Source organism: Zerene cesonia, chromosome Z, assembly GCF_012273895.1.
Source record: "Zerene cesonia ecotype Mississippi chromosome Z, Zerene_cesonia_1.1, whole genome shotgun sequence".
NCBI classification, from domain to species: Eukaryota; Metazoa; Arthropoda; class Insecta; order Lepidoptera; family Pieridae; genus Zerene; species Zerene cesonia.
The window spans coordinates 876,828-902,244 of record NC_052122.1 but is presented as its reverse complement, the minus strand read 5'-3'; the positions used below and the strand labels follow the sequence as shown (position 1 = coordinate 902,244).

Genomic DNA, 25,417 nt, shown 5'->3' with positions numbered 1-25,417 from the left:
AAACTAAACTAACCCGGAAATGTTTGTATTTACGCACCGTGAACTTACATTAATTATTAATATCACATATTGCAATGCTGATACGCTTCGACTAGGACCGTTATTGGCCCGCATCGGTCCACCGCATCTGTGCAAGATGAACAGTAATATCTCTAAAAAACAATGTTTTAATTATCTTCTTCTGAGAGCATACATCCGTAACGTAAAAATTTAAGATTTTCGATTTGATGAGATCTGAAGTTTGATCGCGGGAAGGCATCATTCATCTATGAATTCCTTGCTAATGGGTCCTGAATGAAAATTCACGAAATTATCACCATTTACAAAACTTTGATGATATTGTACGTTTAAACAGAATGAATGTAAAATTATTGATAATAAATATACATACATTTATAACCAACTAGCAAACCCGGCGAACTCCGTTTCGCCACCAGATGGCTGTGTGTGAAAAATGATTTTCCCGCTTTTCTGTTAAAATTTTTCCTGAATTTTCTTTGCTATAAACCTCACGGAGCCCGAGACCTTTCCAACGAATGCAAAACCGTGGAAATCGGTCCGTGCGTTCTCGAGTTATAGCGTCAGGAAGGAAATCCCGACTTATTTTTATATAGTAGATATACCAACCCGCACTTGGCCAGCGTGGCGGATTATGGCCTAAACCCTCATAGGAGAGGCCTGTGTCCCAGCAGTGGGAACATATATGGGCTGATGATGATGTTGATGATGATGTATTTATAATTAAATAGTACTTTATAATTTTTAATAGAATAAAAGAAGAATATAATAATTCAATTAATGTTGTGTCACTCAGTCAACGCGTACCGAGTGAAACACAAGCGGCTTGTTTCCGCTACGCATCCGCCAATGCCAAATGTAATTGAAAACTAATTTAAAATTACTAGTGAGTACAATAAACCTTCCAATAAGGAAACAATGATCACCTTATTATTATATAACAAAGTTGTGCTGTAACGTATTAAAAAAAAAAAGAAAAATGAAAAATATTTATTGACATAAAATAAAGTAATTACATATTTTATATGATCCACTGACTACCGAACTAGTTGGGAACTGTGTTTCGTGTATTAAACGTTTGTATTAGGTTCTATGTGGTATAACCATAATAGATATGGGGGTACGACGCCATATTAAATGCGATATTTACCTTAAATTAAAAGCATTTAAATAAATTATCAAATTCTTAAAGGATGTTTTATTATAATTAAATTAATTATTATAAATTATATATTAATAATACATTACGGTAATGGCCTTTTTACCGCATAACTTATACGATCGAAAGATTTAAACTATAGAAAGGATCAAAGGACGATTGACTACTTTATTACGTATCCTTGTTACTAGGAGTTCATAGCAAAGCAAGAGGTTTAAACTTCGATGCAGGTGATTTTGTGGGTGGTTGGGAGTATGAGGAGCGGAGGTGTAAACTGCAATCATAACTCACTGCATCTATCGCGCGCTTTCTAACCGACATGATCGAGAGCAATACAACAGTATGGTCGTTAGTCATTGAAAGGGGGGTCTAGAAGAGGGGTGTTGTACCTCCCAACTCTCATACAAGGATGGCGCGAAACACACTCAGGATGCAGGAGAAACCTAAATAAATATCCTTAATTTAATTTTAATGAAACGAACTGGATTTCATTCAGCTCACAGAGCAATGAGATCAATGCCTTTTAATTTAAAGATTAGTTCGGATTATACGCTTTTTTCTGTGACAGTGTCGCGTTTCAACATAATGAAATATATCACGTATATCAACGGTCACTATCACATTAATCCGACTTAAGTTAAAGAGGTAGGTTTTGTTAATAACTTTTTTAGATGAATTTCCATTACGTTTTGTTAGATATATGTATATAGATGTTTTTCTTTCATTTTCTCGTTTAAATTACTCCATTAATTCTCCTATTTCCATTAGCTCTCCTATTTTAATGTTGTGCATAGGAATATAAAAATAACGTTGTACATATTATATATAAACAAGATGATGGTCCCTGCTTTATAGGTGCTTTATTTTATTATTTATTATTGGAGGATTTATTCGAGGGTGCAGTGCTGCCAAGCAAACGAGGTGGTGCACACCTGCATATCTCCAATTTTCTTTTATTATTTTACACCATCTTTTTTACCATGCATAAACGAAGAAATATCTTATATTTTATTGTCCGTCAAGCATTGACATTTACTATTATTTAATTAATTTATCAAACAGTTGGATTAAATAATACCGTAATTGGTCTATACTCTCTCGTTTTATATTGATTAAATTTCACCTTTCAATATTTCGATGGCAATATGCATAAAATTAAATTAGATTATAGAGACTGAGCGGTCATCTATCAATCAGATAATAGCGGCACGCGACTGTGGTGACGTCACGTGACGTAACGGTCGCAGTGAAAGTGAGAACTGATCTATAAGTTCGGTCTTCCACACTTTCCTCAGTGCAATTTGATTGTAATTCCAATTCGATCCTCGTATACGATTTCGCTCTGAACGTGCCACTCACTCGAATTGACCATTTCCTACCTTCAGTCATCACAGATAAAAAATATGCTACCCAAGGTTTTCCCAATATATAACATTAAGACATATTTTAAAATGACATTATGTTTGGTACATAAATCTTAATTGAATCCTTTCAGCATCTTAGTGTCTCAAGGTCAAGAATTGATTTCTACGTAATCATAACCGAGGTTTAATTAAGGTAACACTTCCGGTAGACAAGTTCGTAGGAAGGAAACGTAATTGTATTAAGTATGCCTTAAATTAAATTTAATACAAGGTCTTTGTTTGGTCTTCGTTTTTATGTAGCACTAAATCACACTGTTTACAATTTATTTCTTTTCAGTCGCACTCGATTGTTATTCAATTGGTGGTTCTAACTTCTCTATGTTAAGTTATTCTATCTAATCATAGAAATTCATAAATAATTTATTTGTTTATTTTTGGTTGACTAAAATTGTAAACAAAGTTACGAGTATTATGTAATGTTTATTAATGCGTTGTTCCAATAAACGAATTGTTTGTAAATACTCAAAATAAATATACAACATTAAGATCTTTATCGGTAAGCTATGTTAATAGAAAAATAGATTCAACCATTATCAACCATCACGTTGTCTATTACAATTTTTATGTTAAAATCTCTTCGCATTGGCATATGTTTTTGAATTTGGATGTGCACTTATAATTTGGCACAATCCCAAATGAACGGTTCTATTTTGATGTTAAAAGTGTAGTTAGAAGAAACTCAGTCGATATTCCGCTTTTCGTACATTGATGGTAATTGGTAGGAAAAAAGCAAATTTTTGTGGCAGAAGGTCAAAGGTTAATCAATACAAATCGCTGTCTGTCGTTTAAAACGGATGGTAACAAAGGATATGAAATGATAGATTCAAATAAGGTAGTTCGTTGTAACGGTCGCGCGTCGGTTATGTAACGGCCGCCCATGCAAATCATTTTACTGACTGCGACTTCGATCTAACAATTTCAACACATCAAAATGCCAGTTCAGCGGCACTTTATGTAATTGTTAATATAACAAACACTCCGCTGAGCTAATCGAACGATCAAATGTTAATGTTTGCGGGTGGTAATATTCAAAAAACTCCAACGTTTAAAAACATTTGAAAGAGTATCGTTAAGAAATTAAATGTAAGTACTATATGATGGTCGCATCAACACTTCTACCTTATGGTTTATAGTGGTAAGACGAGAATTGTGTCACAGTGGAGTACATTACCTACACATCGAGCACAACATTACAGAATCAATTTATTTAGATACACGTATAATTCACGTACGTAGCGCAAATTATAGGTACCATAAATATTACTAGGACGTATCCAACTGTCCTCTACTTTAATTCAAAATCCAATCGAAATGTTCTTTCATAATTTATTTCTAGTAATTAGAACGACTATAAATCAACTGTCTTCCGCGTTGAGCTTGCGACATTTTGAGGTCTGGACAATTCGATCTAAGCAGAATCTTATTAGCCTTTAGCGAAACCTCACAAGCCCTCTCGCCGGCGGTTTCAAATATCGTTTCATTATTCTTCGTTTTATGTAAACGCTGCTTATTACTACAACTTCGATCATACCGACTGGAACTGCTTTTAAGAAATAACATTGTTTCATTTAACAGCTATTAAGATTAAAACGCCATCAGATAGAAGGACAATATTTATACGTAGAAACGAGGTTTAAATATTATTGAGGCAGAGTTACAAATACTAAAACTGGTTCAGGGTAAATAAGACTTTAATTATAATTTATAATGCGATGAAAACGTTTCAAATACAACATTTTATCTTTATTCATCTCCAGTCAAAGATTAATCATTAAAAAGTTTATCTCACATAACTTAAGGCGTTTCAAAACAAATCTAACCAGTTTACGAACATTAGCACCGTGGAGCTAATTCTATTTACTGAAGCTGTTGAAATGTTGGCATTCACAAATCTCGAAAGATATTACTTAAAACTATATGATTGCTAAAGAATTATGTTTCTTATCTGAATACCATTAACGAATGTTATTGTTTGAATTAACTCTAAATAGAACACCTATTATGTGACATGTACCTATGTTGCTTATAAAATGTAATTGATTTATTTTGTAATCTATAATTAGTAAAGTTGTACTTTTTTAAACTTACTGGAAGAAACTTGTTCCCACGACACAGGGAATCCTAGTGTGGGAGCAAGGGTTCTTAATCTACATATATGTAACAAAATGTTTTGATGAATAAATTATTGTTTATTATTAATTCTATGGTACAAAGTCGCTTTACTTATGATATATTAACGTTCACGTTCACTGCTAAAACAAACCAGGTGCGAAAAAATGCTCTGAACCGAGGATGCGTCTTCGCACGCCTAACGTGTGAAGCCGCATCCGCGATAAATCGTGCGTATTTTTTTTGTTCAATTCGCCAGTGCGGGCAAACATATTTTTGTCCAATAAATTTTGTTAATTTGAATAAAACGGAAATTAAAACATTTGTTAAAAAATAACAATAAATGGAAATAAATAAAATAAAATTTGTCTTTTATGTAACATTACGGATTTTTCTTACAATTTATTCTTTGCTAGTAAAAACCACGGAACAATAAAAATTATAATTGATATAAAATTATTTTATTTATTATATAAATATTAAGAAAAACAGTAAAGATGACTTTCATAAAATATTAATTTATCTTTCATTAAATTTGGTGGTATGTGTTGTGTTTGTAATTAGTGGATAGTGGATATAGTTTATTAGGCTTTCCGCATACGAATATACATTATACGCCAATAGTACGCTTGATTTCATTAGTTTCAGTGACACAGATGGCTACGACACTCCTATTTGCGCTATATACAGGCAGTCTTTATCGTTGGTTGGCGTACAAATGCTGTTATATTAACACTTAGAAACAATATCTGAAGCGCGTTCTAGATTCTTACGTAACGTACTGACGCATGCACAGCATGAAACTTTCATTCCTAATCTGAAAATTAAAAACGAAAATACGAGCGTTTACAATTTGAATTCAATTAAAGTTTTAAGAAGAGGTCATTATTAGTACCTTCTCAGCACATTGTTCATTATAACGTACAAAGTATTTCGAATGAAATACAAATTTTAATCGGTGAACTTTTCTAAATAATATCCATAGCGTGAATTTACAACAATCAACATCATCTATGATGCGTAGAGTAAAACTTTCATGTTAATCTATATTCTATCACAGATAATATAATGCTATACATTCCATTATAGAACGAAGATGTATGAGCATAAACAAATAGAATTTTAAAGTACGATTATTGCTAACACTACACGACATGAATTCATTTTCATAATTTTTATATACGTTTTGTTAATATTGAAATAAACGCCCTCTGTTGTAATTCACGAATATTAGGGAAGAGTAATTATCAATATTCAATGATTTCCGTTATTAGTAATTTTCATAAACTGTCATTGTTTGTATCAAGCAAACATTTAAAACTTTATTATTACTTTTATGATATAAACATAATATTAAAAAAAACAGTAGTATTTCATGTTTAGTATTCAAATAGTTTAGATTTTTTGGGGTTATATAAAATCAAATAGATTTATTTTTTCAATTTATTTTATTTTCGTCCTCTTCCCTACGCCTTTCCCCTTCGAAGGCTTTGACGCAGGCGACGTCATCTCGGCACTGGGTTGTAACGCGCCACCAGAATGCCCCCGTTTTCGGCCCCCGTCTATGAGGGTCTGCATGTTGGCGGCACGCAGCAGAACCGCCGGCGCCGTGCTGCCGTCGTCTGAGCCGATTCCACTACCTCCCGTCTCGGTTTCTTTGGGCTCGGGAAAGGAAGAGGGAGCCCAAGAAGACGGATTCGTGTCTTCGTCTCTTAAAAAGTTTAATCAGCCAATTAAGACAAAAATTAATCGAATATAGGTATATACCCTTTCAATGTGGATGATAAACATGTGGAAGCATAAAACCGTATAAAACAACAATATAAATAATGCGATGTTCTAGACCTTAGACTTATCGTTGAATTGTTATAGTAAAAAATATATTTTCAAAAACTTATCTAGGGAATGATCGTAAAATAATATTTTAAACAAATTTAAAGACAATTTATTTTATTCTTTTTTATTCCATAAAAGGCATATTACATGCTACAGCAAAATATCTACTAATTATAAATAAAATACAATGTTTACTTACTCATAAAATTTTTTGCTACTCGAGGCCTCCATCATTGAAGTTTTATAAGTTTTTAGCGGCAATGTTAACTTTTTTTTTCATTGACATTCAATCAAACCATGGACAAGATAGACATACAATGATTGTCTATTGGTACATTTTTGCAATGTTGATGAAAATTGTTAGAATAACTCAAATAAACATAGTCGATATGATGTAATAGAACTGATAATATTAGAATATCTACATAATCTTTCGATTTTATTATTCTTTCCAAAGAAAAACGAAACTGACATTATTCTGACTTGGGCAATAAAAAGCCTCAAACAAATAGAACAAAAATTTATTCACATAAGTTCATTGTATTTTGGCAGGGTTACTACTTAGATAAGATTAGCTAATCTTCCCAGCAATCCTCATCTTTGGAGGAAACATGATGCCGCGATCTTGCCGCCGGGAGATTTCCCGATAGTAGAGGGCGCCTACGATGATAAACGGGCACTTCGCTGTAACGCACCAGCGCAATTTCCATAAACTCTAAATGTCATTTCAGTGTCACGTGTTTGACATATTGTCAAATTTTTTTTTGGATACCTGCTGTGAGTGATTTTGACCAAAATCAAAATTTATTTATGCAAAAATGTTTGATAATAATAATTCGTAAAAATATTTTTTTCATACATTCATTTATTGTTGTGTAGTCAATCTACGTTCAGATAAATAATAAACAACAACTACTGTAATTTCTATAAACATACATCGCGATAACAAATAAAAATACGAAAAATCCACCTATTTTGTAGAAAACACATCGGTGTGTCCGATCGTACAGCTGGCTAGACCCGATGCACACGCGCAGCGTGGGTAGCGCTGGGTCGTTGGGCACCAGCGATAAAAGCGATACGGCAAGATTACCGCCGGTGCGGGAAACACGCTGAGCGTGTCATAGCCGCATCGCTGCGTTGAAAAATATTTTGGCTTAGCAGTGAATGTGTTGAACTTGCCTATCATCGTCATCATAACAGTTTTATAAATTTTACACTAATGCATAGGTAGTCACTGAATAGGTACGCTTAGGTATAAATTTGAGAACTATACTAATAATTAAGGAATTTATTTATTAGCGATGGCCAACTCTCATAAATGGGGAAATGAGTTAACTTTATAATTACCTTTATACATAATAATATGAATTTAATACATTACATAATAACGTTTATTGTTGTTGAGTGTGTGGTTGTTACGTGGATAACACATATCATACGTAACAATAACAAAGAAGTTGTAATTTGTTTATACTTTGCCTTACACGTATATTATAATCAAGATAATGTTGCTACAATAAAACGTGCGATGATAAAATAGATACACCGAAAAATAAACATTATGACCATTAAAAACCTTTAATAATTTTTCATTAATACACATTTTAAACAATTTATGTCAAGATCAACCCATCACATTGTAAATTTTTATCAAAACAAGTCTACCGAAAATACCGTCAAGGGACGAAAGCAGGAAGTGTCTATGTTCGGAATCAAAATGGTTTCCGGTTTGGTTGTTAATTAGATTCGATACTATTCACAGACCGGTTCAAATGATGGATGAGTAAGAAAGAGTTACGCATAGGAAACGTGATTCATGGTTTTGTTAGTACCGATAGACAGTTCCTAAGAAACAATTATTGTTAGAGCACTCTTTAAGGTAAATATAATTCTCCTTTAGAATTAACGATCTGGACATCAAGCAAATGGAACTGTATTATTCTAAAAAAATTTATTGGTAGAACGTACGCTATATAACTAGTATCGTAACAACTAACTCATAGAATGAATAGAATTAAACCATAACATTAAACTTTTTTCTATTATATTATAACATTAAAAATGAGTTATTTTAAAAACTGGTAATGAAAATGTTGATTTATCGATTTGTGTTCATTTTTGTAATTGATAAATTGACCTACTTAAACACGATTAAAAAGCAGATTATTATTTTGAAATGGGATTTTGATGAATGCATTTATTAAAAAGTGTATTAAAATCAAATTTATACATAAATGCCAACGAATTAATGTGTAATAATCTACCGCGCATAGAATTAACTAATAAATATCATCAATTACTTAATCGGAACAAGAAAAATAATTATTGTATTAATAAGCGCTTACAGTCAAAATTCAAATGTTTGATATACCTATAAATTATAAATAAAATTAATATCTATTACACTAATATAACAATGACTAATGTTAAATATATTGTCCCATGACCCATCACCCACGTCACTTAGGACACAAGATTAAATTTTACATTTTATTTATATCTTAATATTTTTAGCACCAAGTGATGTCCTGTATCTAATATCTTCCTAATTAGGGAACAGCTGATGAATCTGGCTAGATGCATACAAAGAGTATTCTCTTCTGTGCCCTTTTCGTGTATACACCGATGTGTATATAATATACTTTTGCTCTCGTTTACCTTTAACCGATTATATGCGTATTCGTTATAGGTATATGATTTAAAAGTGCTTAATAACCAATCATTACATCCAAATACATGAAGATTGATAAAAGTAGTATTTTGAATAATTATTATTTTTCTAATCTTGAATTAATATTAAGAGTTCACCACAAATCATTCTTATTTGATGTAGGAGACACGTAGGCGTTACTCACTTTTATTACATGACTACGTTCTAAGCTTGGCTGATCTCTGAGTAATTATAGAAAAATGTCACTAACGGGAAAGAAGACAAGATCAAAACTATTCAAAGAACACATGTTTCACCGTCGTTAGCTGCGTTTTAATCAGAAATTTTAATAATAGTTTTTACGCATGTAGTTCCCACCACTCTTGCATAGAAATTTTAATATAACACGTTCTTCGTTCTGATTTTCACTGTATCATTATACTTTTATAGCCCTAGCGGTGCATCTAATTTGTTGTGATTTAAAAATCACTAGAAACGTAATACGTTATGTCGTAAACTGTTGGTAACAATATTGCAAAGATATTACTATTGTACAGGAATAGAATATTGTGTTATTTTCTCATACTATTTCGCAATTTATACAGCACTTTGCTGAATCGACTAGATGCAGTACTTTTCTAAGAAGAGATTGCTTACTCATTAATTATAGTAATCAATTAGGTAATATTTTGCAAATTACTAACCTACACTTAAAATACCTATACAGAGAATTAGGAAGGCGACGTCAAAAACTCGATTCCTTCTATTCCATAACTATACCTAACACACACTAAAACCTGCCTTTTCTCTCCAACGTTCGAATACAGTCCAAATAACAAAAAAAAAACAATATTAAGAATTGTTTTTTTTTATTCTAGAACGTTCAGTGGCGGCAGTAGCAAAGAAAGTATTGGTAATGCGTCGTCATCCCACGAAGATGATGGTGGGGACACCATGAACCGGGAGAACGTGACCAACAAGATTGCGGCTGGTATGGACCGTTGGCAGAACACTATCGAAGATATGATCAATTTACGTTCCTCTAATAATCACGCTTTTAAGGACAACTATTGGGTGAGTGTTTGTTCATTTTTTATGTTTTATCGTTAAATCCAAATGTTTGCGGTATAAAGTAGCACTTTACGAGTATCTGGTAAAATAGATCGCTGTGAAAGTCATTAATCTTTTAAATCTTAATGCACACATACATACAGGTAATACTGAACCTTCCACGATTTTCGATTCCGATCTTATATTTCTATCATTCATAACTTATCGTGAAATGTTTTTCAAAAACACAGATAATGCGGGAGTTAATGTTAGATCTTTTGTCAGTTTTAAAAGAATTACGGCATTTCGATGCAATATAATAACCACATTTCTTATTAAGAAACATGATAATCGAGCACAGTAATAGCAAGCATCACGTAAGAATCCAAAGAAAGCACAATCACTGAAAGACAAATATTACGTCCCAACATTTACATCATTCTATGATACATTGTCGACGTTATGTGAAAAACAATTATAATGATTGTTGTCGAGATTCCACGAAACTGTTCGCTAGAAAGATACCCAGTGAAAGTGTTTCGTAAATGGGCCAATGGATTAACTCAATCGAAAATATAATAAGTGAAAGGTGTTCCCTATGGCGTTAGATCATTATTGTATCGAACGCACTCGCACTCATAATGTCGCATGGTCTTGTCATGCATTGCTTAGCTTTATAAGTATGTTACTGTTGTTGTTACTTACTAGCTGCGTCCCGCGGTTTCACCTGCGCCGTACACGATTTAATGTAGCATATAGGCTTCATATATAAATGGACTATATTACAGTGAAGCAAATTTTCAAATCGAACCAGAAGTTCCCGAGATTTACGATTATTAAAAACTAAAATACGTGAGCGATATAACATTATTAGTAAATAGTAACTTCAATAAGTAGGTAGGCATGATATTGTAATCATGAAGACAAAGCTGCGAAACTTCGTTATCAATGACTGCAACCATATTTTCTCAATCACTATCTTTCTTTGTCTATATAAATAATATTGCAGTAATAAATACACATCAACCGGTTATTATAGACAAAGAGATCAATAAATTAAAAATGTTACAACTATGTCTTGCAACTTGTGGAGTTTTATAAAAAATCTGAATTTAAACTGGGTTATTCTAGGTATAACCGTGAGATATTTCGATACTGTACTCATTGTTATTATTCAAGTAGACGCAATGTTTATACATCTCGAACAAATAATATACAATTTATTTAAAACTGGCTGTCCGCCCCGGTTTCTCCCGTAAATAGCGCTTGTAGCGCTCAGGGATCACGTATATATCCAACGGTGTAATCCAATCTATGAAATCGGTCCAGTAGTTTCTGAGATAAGACCGTTTAAACAAACTGTTTAGCTATTAGTACATATAGATTAGTATAGACAACGTGGAGGCGGTAGAGTTTTATATGGCATAATATGTTACATGCTCCTACACTTATTTTGTGGTACATTGCTTTCGAACCAGACTTACAAAAACAGTTTCAGTAACGCTTTAGAAGTAATGTATTTTGTAACGCTTATCATTAGTGATTACATTTGTTATTGAATCATATTTTTTACTAATTAGAATTTAATGGTTCATAGTCCATTAATTCAGTATTTAGAAACATAATAATTATTCTATGAGTTAGGTCTTTGATTAGCTGTCTGCCCCGGTTTGCTTAGATTAGAAATATAGAAATTTCCTTATTATTTAAACAATAATTGTATATAAAATTATTAAATATAAAAAGTATCATCACAATCAGATCACGCAGTAAAAAGTTATAAGGTAACAAACACAAAAAAGAAGTCGAATTAAGAATGTCATCCTTTTTTGACGTCGATTAAAAGTAACATTTCCTTATAATGGTCATATAATTTATGTGTTATTTATAATGTTAACTTTTCTATTCATGACATTATTAAAGATATAATCTATCGCATTACCAATTTAAATTGTAATATTTTAACCGGTTATGCATTTAAAGGCATAAACAGAAACACAGACATTCTTTCATATTAACTATATTATTATGGATACCTACGCAAACAAATGTGTCTATATATTAGTTCAAGCGATCTCAATAGAAATAGCTAAATGTAAAATATAAATTACAGCAGTATTATTTTAAATATGCTTTATTATATAAAATATCGCTATGATGGTATCTTGTCATGAGCATTAAGCACGGCCATTAACCGGTGAAAGTATATGATACAATCAAAATAATTGGAAATCAAACCGAATTCAGGAAATTGGTGGACAATTATTCGCAATTGTACGTAATTTATGTACTTACGTATATTACCCGTAGCCATATGGGACATTTTTACTCTTCGAATAATCCACAAATATACATAATTCCATGTGCCCTACTATATAATTTATATAGTACGTACTTTTCTATGAAAGCTTCGTCTAAATAAATTGCTATTTAGTATAGGGGTAGAATAAAAACTACAATTGCAATTTCACTTTTTTTTAATTCTGCATTCCTCTATAAAAAATCAGCGCTATCTCTGTAAAAGGGGTAAACCCGGAACCCGGTGCCTTTCAATGTTTAGGTAAAATGTGGGTTTTAGAAAAGAGCATCTTAAATTCTTTAATATCACCCATTTTTAAAGCTTCCGGACAAGTATCTTAATAAATTCCTGGACTAGTTGGGAAAGGTCAAATTATTGATTAACTTTCACACTATCGCGAAAAATAGATAACTTTGCTGAATAATAACATCAATTTTATTTCTTACGTACATTCAGTTCACGAAGTACACATATTTATTATTTAATTGAAATAATGTAGGAAGTCTTATATTTATGACATTAAAATTTAATAGGTCTTGTATAAAAGAAAGCGTATTTTAAGTACTAAGTAAACAGGTAACGTTTTTAATTGAAATCTAAGCTGGATAGAAAAAGTAGAAATCTCGTTCCGACTGCCTGCACTTGCTTTTCAGATTAGCTTGATTTTGCTCTATTCAATCGTGATCTACCTGTGCTGTTATGAAACAATATTACAAAGGAGATAACCACAATCGTTTTACAATGACCGACCAATTATTCATCGGATGGGCTGACTGTTAAACTTTAACTCAATCTTTTGGCATCATAAAATAGTCAGTCGATGTTTGACATGGTCAAACGATGAGAAATTTTGCGGTAAACGGACGGTATAATGAGGCAAAAAATATAAGCTCAATATTCGTGAAAGGATGAGTAGATATTGATAATAATGATTGCAAATTCTCACTCAGAAAACATTGGACAGTTTTAAATGATATTCAAAGGCGGTAGGTAAAGGTATGTGGAAGAACAAAATATTTTCTACTTTGTTACCAGGAAATTGTGTCTATTGTTGCAATTGCAAATCATACACCCAGCACTTACCGAGGTTATGTAAAGCCTTCAAGCGTCGCGTCGTCGATCAAAGTGGCATCGTTAAAACTAAGTATAACTTAGTTAACTTATGAATCACAAGTCATCAATTTAAGTAGTTGCATAGTCTGGTTTTTACTCGTTCTGTTAATTAATATAATAGCTTGGTATTCTTAAGTCGTAATCCATTCAAAAATCAAACGAAAGTACTAGGAGAACAATAGATTATTAATTTTGCATTCATAGAGAGAATAACAATGATATTATCTTTTTATGAATGGTTTAGCCTCATCAATATTGATCTGAATATTAATTCGTGAAATCAATTGTACCGTAATTTTAGAGTAGTCATTTGTTTTATTGTATTATTCGTTTCGGACAAACTAAAACTGATCCTTTTCTATTTATAATCACATTTATGACACGCTTGCGATATTACAGCACATTACATGAAAAAATACCAGTAAAATACCAGTAATCCTAAATATGTTTGTATAATATTCTAATCCGAAAGTTTTTAACTTGTAATAACTGTTTTTAACAAAAAACTAAAACGCCTCGAATTTGTTAGAACTGGACCAAATTAAAATGAACCGCATGGGAGGCACCAGCTATCAAAATCGGTTCACCCATCTGTGTAAAGTTCTGAGGTGACAAAGCCAATAAACAGTCGAATTATTCACGTATTTGTTTGTTTTTTTTCGTATTCGTTTGAATATTACTCTTTAACCAGGCACTAAAAATGGTTAAATAAACTACCACACTTGTATACGTCTTCGTAATGCAACTGCACCTAGGTGTTGTAAAACACAGATAAAATTTTTGTTACACAGTTGAGTTGGTATTATTGAGAAAACGGGTTGGTAAACGTTAATTTAGATTTTAAAATGATTCAAATAGACATTTCAGTTAAACGGTTAGCTTTAAAAGCCAAACATGCCATTTTACGTATTTATCTTCACAAATGATAATTTAAAAAAGATTGTAAGCACTTTAAATGGCTTAAAATAGAAATAAATAGAAGAATAAGAAACTATTATATTATCATATAATAATCAATAAAACTTAATATTTTACATTTATAGGAAATTTTTTATAGAATTTTCAAAATTATTAAAGCGCTCCCTCGAATGCGGAACCATGCACGACATGCATCATCATCACTATTCAACACGATTTATTAGAAATTAATTCGACCCATCTTACACCGGACAATAGACTTTATATAAAAGAAATAAAACATGTTATTGTGTAAGCTATCTATTGGTGTGAAGAAAGTCTTAATACTTTTTTCGAATGCAAATTAATAGGTAATCCTCTATTATTTGGCTAAACAAATTGTATAAGTATGTTCAATGTGTTTAACATCAATCTGCCATCTGAGGACCGAAAAGTTCCCATATATATATGTTAGGGCGTTGGAGTATACATTTTAACATCACATGATATATATTAAAGAATCATGAATAGTAAATAATTAGTATTAATATAACTTCACATACATGTCGTTCTTCTACCACTGATACTAAATAGTTTCTACATCATCTACCTATCATATGTGAAACGCATGAAAGACATACCTACCTACATAAATATGCGAAAGTATCCGAGGGAAAACGACACGACGCGACGCGACGTAGGTACACATTACTCTAGTTCCACTTACTTTATTTGTAATCAAATACTTACATTAATTAATTGAGATTACGACCGGTTTCATAGCGCAATTCCATCGAATAGCTGGTAGGAATAAACGGATTGTACCATACAAATGTGATTAGGATGGTAGGTATGTCAGTCTGGTATAGTCGATTGGCATTTTATGATCTTACAAAGAAAGCCTCTTGTCATGATTTACCTCGTTTACCTTCATAATCATGAAACCTAATACTAAAAAACGTAGTTAGGCCTCGTAAAACATTTTCCATAGTTTGATATATGGCAACTGTAGTGGGTTCAATTTTAATCCATTGATATAAAATACCGTTGTGGAGCGTGACCAGTGGATAAATAATTGTACTCGTGGACGTGAATAATTCATTTGGCGCCTAGTGAAATGCTATTGAATGTTTTCTATTGTATGGTTGACAATATCGTCCTTCCAAAGAAACTCTTTTTTCTGCCATATTTTTTATCTACTATAACTTTATATAAATTGAGTATGCTTTTCTACTATTTATTGTTATTTAACGTATGTTATAAACGAACTCTCTAAGGCCAAGGTTAATTAAAAAATTACTTATTATAAAAGTTAAACAAAAAAAGATATTTTTAATATCAAAATGATTTCTTTCTTCGTAATAGTTCCAACCCGAATTTAGTAGGTTAAAAATGTAAATAAAAAGAAATCGATAAAATTCAAAACAAAAGGAGATCAAGTATAATAATTATGACAGCGTACCGGCTATTAGCTGCACGCGAGAACATCTCGATAAATGCTAATACAGTTCAATTATATGCTAAGATATAAATAGAGATGTACTTTTGTATTTATGATATTGTCAGTGGGTTTGTAGGCATTATTCCACGTTATTTAATCAAATTTCAATCAAGTGCGTGTGTCGTATGAACAAAATTTGTTTGTGACGGATGACCCTTAAGATTCTCAACTTATATTATTTGTGGTGTTGTGTGCAAAATGTCCTTATCCTCAACACTTGGAATTTGGGATTCAATTTTTAATTTATTTCTCTAGAGGAGAAATGCTTGTCCGCTTCTGGATATCGTTGATTAGGGTAATTTTATTCAAATAATCTAAACATTGATTTGATCATTACTTGCTCTTTTAGTAATTTTGTTAAATAGACTATTTAAATAAACCAAATTCTCCATTGCGTAATTTACAAATATGGACATAACTCTATCGCTATGTTATTATACTCATTACATATAACAACAGTATAATGCCCTTAATTTAACAACGCCTTTATTATTAGAATCTAGTGATTATTATCGTTTAATAATATTACAGGCACAAAACGGATTTGACGAGCTACGTCGCTATGTGAAACAGGGCAGCGATTTCAGTAAGGAGCTGGCATGTATTTTACAAGAAAGGTAAATAATACACAATCGATGCTATTTTTGTTTTCAATAAAATTGTCGGTGTCTGATTGATGCCGCGAAAAAGAGACATACATATATAGAGTTACTTTCGCGTTTATATTGTTGGTGGGGATTGGTATTATCTAATAAAATATGGTATAATATAGTGAAATAGAATATAAAATTATTTTACCTATAAAAGATTTCATGCTAAAATTGTTATTTTTTTCCTTATTCGTTTAAATTCCAAGCAATTTGTAATTTGAGAAAACAAAATTAAATTGGCTGTACTGACAGCTATTAATAATGTTAACATTTCATAACTACATAAATATTAGCTTTTACCCGTGGTTTCCGCGGACCCCACGCATTAGAATTGTAAATGTAAACCATACTTGAATTCACGTTTTCAAATCCTTGTTAGTAAATATTATGATAATAATATCTTATTATTCAAATATGTTATTCAATTATCTCATTAAAACATCGATAAACCTTCATATCGACATCTGAATTCGCTTTCTAGAGACGTGATGATCCAACAATGCTGTATTGTTTACAATTACCAGCGAAGCCTTTGACGACTATTTTCACTTCTCGCGGTACATATAAATGTTTCAAACGACCTTGTCCGCTTGTGTGCGTTTAAACTACTAACAATTAGTAACCTATGATTGCTTATTAGAATAGCTGTTTTAAAACATGTTAAAGGCAAAAAGTCACAACATTTTCTAAACAATTCCAACCGTAATATTCGTTTGTAATGTAATTCTATTTAAAGTTTTATAAAAAATACTAGCGGCAGTCGAACGTAAGGTTACGACAATGGCCACAAAATCATAAATAGAATGTCGCGTGCCAAAGCCAAGTGGGACAAGACGATTCAAAAATAACGCATGCAGTGAACTCTCGCATCGCTTATTACCTTAAATAAGAATAACATAATCGTAGCCCATGTAACATTTACAAAAACATAATTACGTTACACAACGACGATCGTATTGATTTAATCAACTCTTCCGCAACCCTTCTTATGTAAGTGCATTACGAGAACAAAAATATCAACTATTTTAACTTTCCAGGGTTGAAGCAGAAAATTATTACTCAAAATGTTTGGCAAAACTCGGGACGAAGTTGAGCAAAGCGTGCAAGGAGAGTGTAGGCTCTTGCGCAGACGCGTGGAAACATGTTGCAATGGAAATGGAGAAACGTGCCGAAATACACAGGTGCATATTTGTCCTAATTGTTTGAATTGTTGTTATATTTGATGCACATTGTTTTAATCAACACTCATCATGACTTTCAGGAATTACTCCAGCGCACTATCGGAGGAGCTGGTTAAACCAATGAAAAATGTAATCGACAATCAGTTGAAATTAAGAAAGAAGGTGTGTATTGATGTGCAAGGATTTAATTAATCGTATAAAAGAAAACACTTAAAACTCTATATAATTTTCAGATCGAAGGCAATGTTGATAAAACAACAAGAACGCTTTCCGATTGGAGATCAGCAGAAGTTAAATCGAAGAGGCAATCCCACGCTGCCGCAAGGGAAAACGAAAAGCTCCAAGACGCTTCGCTAGAGATTAGGTTCGACTATTTATCATGAACTTGACGAAACAGATGGCAGATCTTATGCTAATATCGACATCTGCTTCAGTCAAATCTTACAGAAGGATCCTTCAAACTGTTTGCCTTGCGAGTAGCTATGCGATGTATGAGCAATGCGATTGTTGCCATGGGGGCGGCGTTAAGGCCAAATCACTATTTTGCATTTTGTTTACAGCCGCATGTCGCGTAGTTCAAGTATGGGCCATATTCCGCATTCCATCTTGAGCGCTGCTCGCGCAGAGCGTTTGGCGACTTCGGCAAACGAACGAGATGCTGCTAAGCTGCAAGTCAAGAAAAGAAAGACTGAGGAGGCCGTCAAAAAGACTGAAGCGGAATATTATAACGTATGTGTTCATGCGGAACGGGCAAGGTAATATCCTTCACAGTAATGTCAAAATTAATACTATTATTAGCGCAATAGTAACACAATTTTGCTATCCAGGTTAGAGTGGGAGACGAGCGTCGTGAAGGGAGCGGGTATGCTTGAATCTCTGGAAGAAGAGAGACTCGCGCAATTAAAGAGCTCAGCCGATTGTTATCTCAGGTTGACGGCCGCCGTTCCGCCACAATTAGCGGAGGTAAGTGATAAATCGTCGTAATAAGTAGAAATTTAAATGGCTGGAAACTGATTGTGTAACTGTATTTCCCAGGCAACGAATGCTTTAGTGGGGCCGATAAAGAATGCTAACGCTAATTTGGATATGAGAGTGGTGCGAGGCGTTCGGTCTGCGCCGGCGGGGGCAAGCGAGCAACTCCTACCCGACTTTTATTGCGAACACACAACATTGGCAATGAATCGAGAGCGTCGTAAACAAGTACGCATCACTGTTATGTAATTACCCTTGAAATTATCGCAATGTCAACAAAATATTGAGGATGCTTAGCCAGAACTATCTCGTGTCGTGTGTGTCTACGTCACACATTTAAATGTTAAATAAACTGAAATGTATTCTAGGACGTGTAAATAAATGCTACAATAGAAATCGCAAGTCGTGTTGACATTGTATTTGGCAATATTGTCAGTAAAATACTTGTAGCGACTTATTTTCTTATTATATTACAGATATTGCTATTTGATATCAATTACTGTCATACTTTATTTTTGACAAATATATCAAATACCGTTAATTAATTGGTTCAATTTGAGTAAGACTCCCTATGTTTAAAAATAATTTTTCTTCTGCAAAATAAATTATAAAATACAAAAGAGCTAGGTGATAAATTAAACGCAAGGGATCCGTTGGGTTTAATTTATAAGTATTTTTTTTCTTCTTAGAAATTGGTATTTTCGTAACTTATTGGTGTATTTATTATATTTAAAAACATTACAGGCATTATTGAAAATACTGCAATTAGTTAAGCAAGATATCGAAAGAGAAAGAAAATCAAAGCAAGGATTAGAAAAATTGTCAATGGCTATGAAGCAAACACCGACTTTCGGAAATGACGACTCTCAACAGAATGTCGCAGATAAATTGTACCATGTTAGTATTATTATCACTGTTTAAACATTGCCTTCAAATTCAACGAATCAGACTGAAGAAATTTCCTAGGAACACGTTATGACGTTGTAGACATTGCATAATTTAGATGAAGGCGTATGATATACAAAATGCGAAAGATAAAGCTTGTTAAGCATTGAAAAAAAACAGTATTGTAGATTTACTTTTTATACTGTGATATTATACTCTTATATACTTACTTATGTTATGCTTATGACAGTTTTTATTAAAGAATGGCATAAACAAAAAATAAATAGCACCATTATCTTAACAGTATCCCTACGTTTTATCAGTCAGTAGTTACCTAAATTCCTTACACCAATGTTTCATTCGCCATATGTCATTTCAGATGCGAGCAATGCTCACATATTTAGAAGCAATCAGATACAAAATAACTTCAACTCTTAGCGAACTGGACAGCAGACAAGCGGTACAACACCCCCTTGCGGCGCACATTCAGGTTATAAGAGATAAACAGGGACTGCAACAGAGCATACTTAAAGTGAGTACAAAATTATGCTAGTGAAGAAAATTATAAGACGCCTAGAGGCACCGCGAGGCGCAGCAGCTGGAAATGACAGTAAATTGGATATTTGATATTTCCTATTGCGTGTTTTAGCGTAAACTAGTAAAACAACATCTTATTTACGTAGTCTGAGAGTATTTTAGATTATATTTATTTTTCTCTAGTTTAATCTGAATCTATCCAAGTACTAATCTATACTAATAATTTGTTACTGAAGAGTTTAGAGTTTGTTTCTTATCTCAAGAACTGCTGGACCGATTTCGAAAATTCTTTCAGTGGCTATGTGCGTGGTCTCTAAATGCTATAGTGACCACAGACGAACCCGGACCGGAACGCTAGTCTAGAATATATCGTATAGTATCTTACTTGGGAGAAGTCTCTGGCTCCTGACATACAGTGTTATACTAGTTCAGGAGACTAAGGATTCATATAACTGCACATGTAACGTTTTTATACAAATAAAGATTTTATTTATTTTTTATTTACTTGATTTTTATATTTCAAAATATTTTCATTTTCAGGTACCACCGTGGTTGCAAGCTGACTATCAAAACGAAGTCAACAAAAATCTTCAGCCAAATTACACCGCTCTCACGAAGAGTGTAAACGGCGGAGAAGAAAGAGAGAGGCGGGACTCCATTATGAGTCGGGCGTCTAGCAAGTTACGTATAGAGCATCTCTCCTTTAGGAGGAACACAGAACACAAGAGTGCACCTACCACTCCAATCAGTTCTGAACTTCCATCGCCCATCGTGATACCTCCGCCCACCCCAGAGGCCCCGCCTCCGCCAGATAGCCCTCTGGACTGGAGTGAGCGCGGCGCTGGTGATGGCCTCTCCAACCAGCATGATAGCGACTTTGGTAAGGTTCACATATAAATCTACAAGAACCGATTTACTAATCCTTTAAATATATTAAAATGCACGTCTAGGCCCTGCCATAGTTATTTATTGTAATTGAAATTATATAAACTATCTTATACATATTTTAAGTTGGATCAAACCGCACATGGTGTGAAAATTTGATAATCGCGGACAAACAAAGTGACACGTAATTTATACATATTAAGATATGTAGGCGTGTTTTATAACACTACAGATTATAAGATATAGCCTTATTATCAATATTTTAGTTTCAAATTATGCATAACATGTTTAATGGAACTTTCAGATGAATTCTCGTCCCAGAGCGATAGTTCAACAGATTTGAATTGTATGGGAAAAGGTGACGGAAATGATGAAACACCAAACAAATACATTGGAAAGTGTCGGGCTTTATACACTTATGAGGCAAGATTAAATGATGAGCTAACATTAGCTCCAGGTAAAATACTATTTAATATATTACTTTGATAATGTACATGTACCCGCTTGGTAGTAATTGTTAAAAAGTATTTTATCATATCAATGTGCGATGCGATTTTTTTTTACAATAGTAGCATTATTGTATAATAGGATTGTTTTATGCATAAAATTGTTTCTTTCTTTTAAATGTTAAAATATTTTATATGTGCATACTTCATAATATTAGAAATTCTAGTAATGAATTTAAAAATTAGTATTATAACAAATTTTGATGTTTGTATTTAATTCTTATACCATTCTCGATGTACCTAAATATATTGTATGGTTTTGTGTGAGATAACTAATTACTCTAATACTAAATTTAATCAAATAACTGAAACATATTTGATCAATATAAATTTACAGGTGATATAATAAACATATATGAAAAACAAGACGACGTCTGGTGGAGCGGGGACCTCAACGGAAGTTTCGGCATATTTCCATCGTCATACGTTGAAGAAATAACATCTTGTATATAAGCGGGTATCATTATTGCATTTAGGAAAATAATATGAATAACATCGTTATTTTTGTACATAATACATAAGTTCACATCGAACCCAGTTGATTGTTTACTAATTTATTTCATATATCTTTTATGTTGTAAGTATTGTGAATAAGAATTCGACTGCACAAAGTGATACTTCAATAAAGAAGCATTAAACTTAGATTTATTGATGTTTAGCTATTTTAGATGTTTTAATATGTATACCTACATATTTATCATGTGTTTTACATTAGTTTTCTCGATAAAATTATCGATTTATATCTATCATATACATTTAATATAGTTTGAAGTGTTCATCCGTTGTATAAATTATAATTAACTCGAAAGTGGTCGATACTTTTTTGTGACATTGTTATGTTTACTTAGATGATATATAGTTTTATGAATAATACCAAAGTATTTTATGTAATAAAGTTATGAACGCTACTTAAATATTATTATTTAATATTAAGTGAGATCGATTAAAATGCTTCATATTACGTATCATGCTTTGATCACCATGAAAAGGATTTTGGTAGTGCCATCACCTACCCGATCCCAAAGTAATGTAACGTCTATCTTAGGATATTATCTACGATAGTACAAATCATAATTTTTAGTGAGAGTTCAATACTAAGAAAATTAAAAAAACATTTTCAGATGACATCGTTTATTAAAATATGGTTTATACATTAGGGTGTTGGCAAAATCGGACTAGTTCAAGGATATCTAAGGGTAGAATACAATAATTATAGGAAGTAAATCAGCAATATTACACAGACAAGCAGTGCTATACTTATAAAGATAATATTGTTCGTTGTCTTGGTGGCACTCAACCGCATCGGCTCTTATTACAAGTATAGACACTGCCTGTCCATGCGAGACCAATAATAACTATCATTATAATTAGACCAAAAATACTCTCAAAACATCGTTTTCCTTGGGATCATCATGAGCATAAAGGGGCATCAAAATCACATACCATCCTAGAGATGTGGGTACCTAATATTAAATCTATGGTATCTACATATGTTCATAAAGGATTGAATAAATAGTAAGTAGATAATGTCAGTATCGTTAAATTATTTTATTATAATCTGTACGGTTGAGTAAGTTGGGGTAAGACGGGTGAAGCAGGATCGTGTAAATGGACATTTGACAAATTACGAGATGGGTTTTTTTTGTTCCATGCGAACAACCGCTAAAGACATTAAACTTTTGATTATTTTGATCGAATTGTCATCTTTATTTATGAAAATATGGGTTATTAATTACTGTTTACATTTGAATACGTTGTTATGCTATAAGCAACAAAGTATGGATACGTTGCAAAAATGTCGTAATACTAAATTTATTTAAAATTTAATCCATCTATACAATCATGCCCCTAGTACCCAAAGGTCATTGGGCAATTTGCTCTGGCATTTGGTCGCCTACACTTAAAGCTTTGGACAAATTGTGCAGCTAACTATCCCTGCAACGCAATTACTATATGTTAAAAGAAAAATGTAAGTTATGTAGATAAAATCATACAATTAAACATAAAATAAACCTTCTTGATGCCAATAACGTCAATATCTTTATATGGTTATTTACGTTAACTTTAGTTAAGTTAACCATAATTTAAAATAGAAAACCACACCGACAAATGCACCTGCCTTCTGCTCTATCAAAAAGATGGCGGTATACTAACGGTATTAAACTCATTTAATTTTTCTCATCGGTGGTAACGAAGGACGAAATTTTATTAAAATGTTTACATGTTTTGCATTACTTAAATCTTTTTTCCCATTATTTAAGTCTTAAAATAATGTAAAACGAGACCAAGGTCTATAATATAATTTAAACACATCTGTATCCTAATGTATGGGGCAGAGGGATTATGCATGTTTCTCATATCTATTTTTTTATAGACACGAAGGTGACCAGCTTTTATGTCCTTGGAACCAATATTTTTTTTGTTAGTCCCTACCGGAATACAAACCTAGGACCCTTCGGTTCTAAGCTCACGCGATAACCACAGAATCGAAAAGGCGATCGTCGGACCTTTTCATGAACCGGGCCATATTTGCCCAATGACCTTGATTTCATAGCACAAATAATTAGCAATTCAAAGTATTAAGAATAGATACATAGCGAAACAATTAGTAATTTTACAATACTTATACGTACAATAATAGAAATACGAAATGAAATTGCCCGTGTGGCAGGTCCCATTTAAAAACGGACACTAATAATTTTTGCCCAATTTCAATAAACCTGACCGTGTAAAACAGCCAATACTACTACAATTCAAACACTCGTTATTTTTTATAATATACAAATATAAGAAATAGTCTCAATACCAATGAAACAACAGCGTCTTTTTCACAAAAGACATTGTAAAAAATGGAATAATAAACATACTTGTACCTATAACTATACATCTATTACATTTCATTATACATACGTGAATGTTATGGCAAAATTGATTTAACTGTTTTACCATCTACAAGTATTCGTGCTTCTTAAAAATAACATTACATTGGCCGAAACAATTTGAGCAACGACTTTTCCCCAAGTATCAGATAGTCATTATTGATCGAATAAACATCACGTTTTAGTAAATTGAGGTCCATGAGTAATCTTATAACATTATAATGCATTTTGGTAATAACTCATTAAAATGCATTAACGTTAAAAAAAATCATAATTTTTAACTCAATATTGTAATCAAATGATCTATTTATATAATGAATATTACATCCCGTTTTTCTTCTACAGATAAATGGGTATTGGATACGCTAAGGAATTGCTCAAACTATTTCACTTGTCACTTTTAAATGACCTCATTACTGCAACAACAATTCCATCAAACCATTATCTCCTACGACATTAACTTATAAATAATCGTTTATCGAATAAACGATTAAATTCCCAAGATTATTTGGACCGGACCAAGTTACTGTACAATCTAGCTCAAGCTAACCATACCCTATCGTAATTTAAAAGTACATTTAGTTACACTGACACAGATAAAAAAATACGAAATCCAAACATCAAGACGAAATTTTATTTCAAACGTACCTGCACCTACATAAAAATATGGATTAATAAAAATCCCATATTTACCATGTATATAAGTATCTGTGGAAGTGTAAATAAAGTATTATATAAGATGTAAGGAGCACAAATTATTCTCGTATTTCTATAATTACACATTAGAAAAGCAGTAACCTGTTTAATTTGGATTTTCGATTATTATATATCGTCTCATATTATCAATCTGCGTTCTTTGTACA

At 32.4% G+C, this 25,417-nt stretch overlaps 1 protein-coding gene across 2 annotated transcripts in view; it reads left to right on the top strand.

Annotated features, from left to right (window-relative positions):
- LOC119835494 (nostrin) overlaps positions 1-22,580 on the top strand; it is a 36,354-nt gene extending 13,774 nt beyond the window's left edge. The window contains exons 2-14 of one of the 2 annotated variants that reach the window (XM_038360357.1): positions 10,078-10,273; positions 16,591-16,676; positions 17,747-17,890; positions 17,971-18,052; positions 18,124-18,254; positions 18,451-18,645; positions 18,718-18,853; positions 18,926-19,090; positions 19,607-19,759; positions 20,127-20,279; positions 20,825-21,164; positions 21,474-21,626; positions 22,013-22,580. In XM_038360357.1, coding sequence (XP_038216285.1) covers positions 10,154-10,273; positions 16,591-16,676; positions 17,747-17,890; positions 17,971-18,052; positions 18,124-18,254; positions 18,451-18,645; positions 18,718-18,853; positions 18,926-19,090; positions 19,607-19,759; positions 20,127-20,279; positions 20,825-21,164; positions 21,474-21,626; positions 22,013-22,128 — 1,974 coding nt within the window. In that variant the 5' untranslated portion in view covers positions 10,078-10,153 and the 3' untranslated portion in view covers positions 22,129-22,580. Of the gene's footprint in view, positions 1-10,077; positions 10,274-16,119; positions 16,355-16,590; positions 16,677-17,746; positions 17,891-17,970; positions 18,053-18,123; positions 18,255-18,450; positions 18,646-18,717; positions 18,854-18,925; positions 19,091-19,606; positions 19,760-20,126; positions 20,280-20,824; positions 21,165-21,473; positions 21,627-22,012 lie in introns of those variants that run through there. The other variant, XM_038360358.1, reaches the window with a different exon arrangement.
- The last annotated feature ends 2,837 nt before the right edge of the window (positions 22,581-25,417 follow it).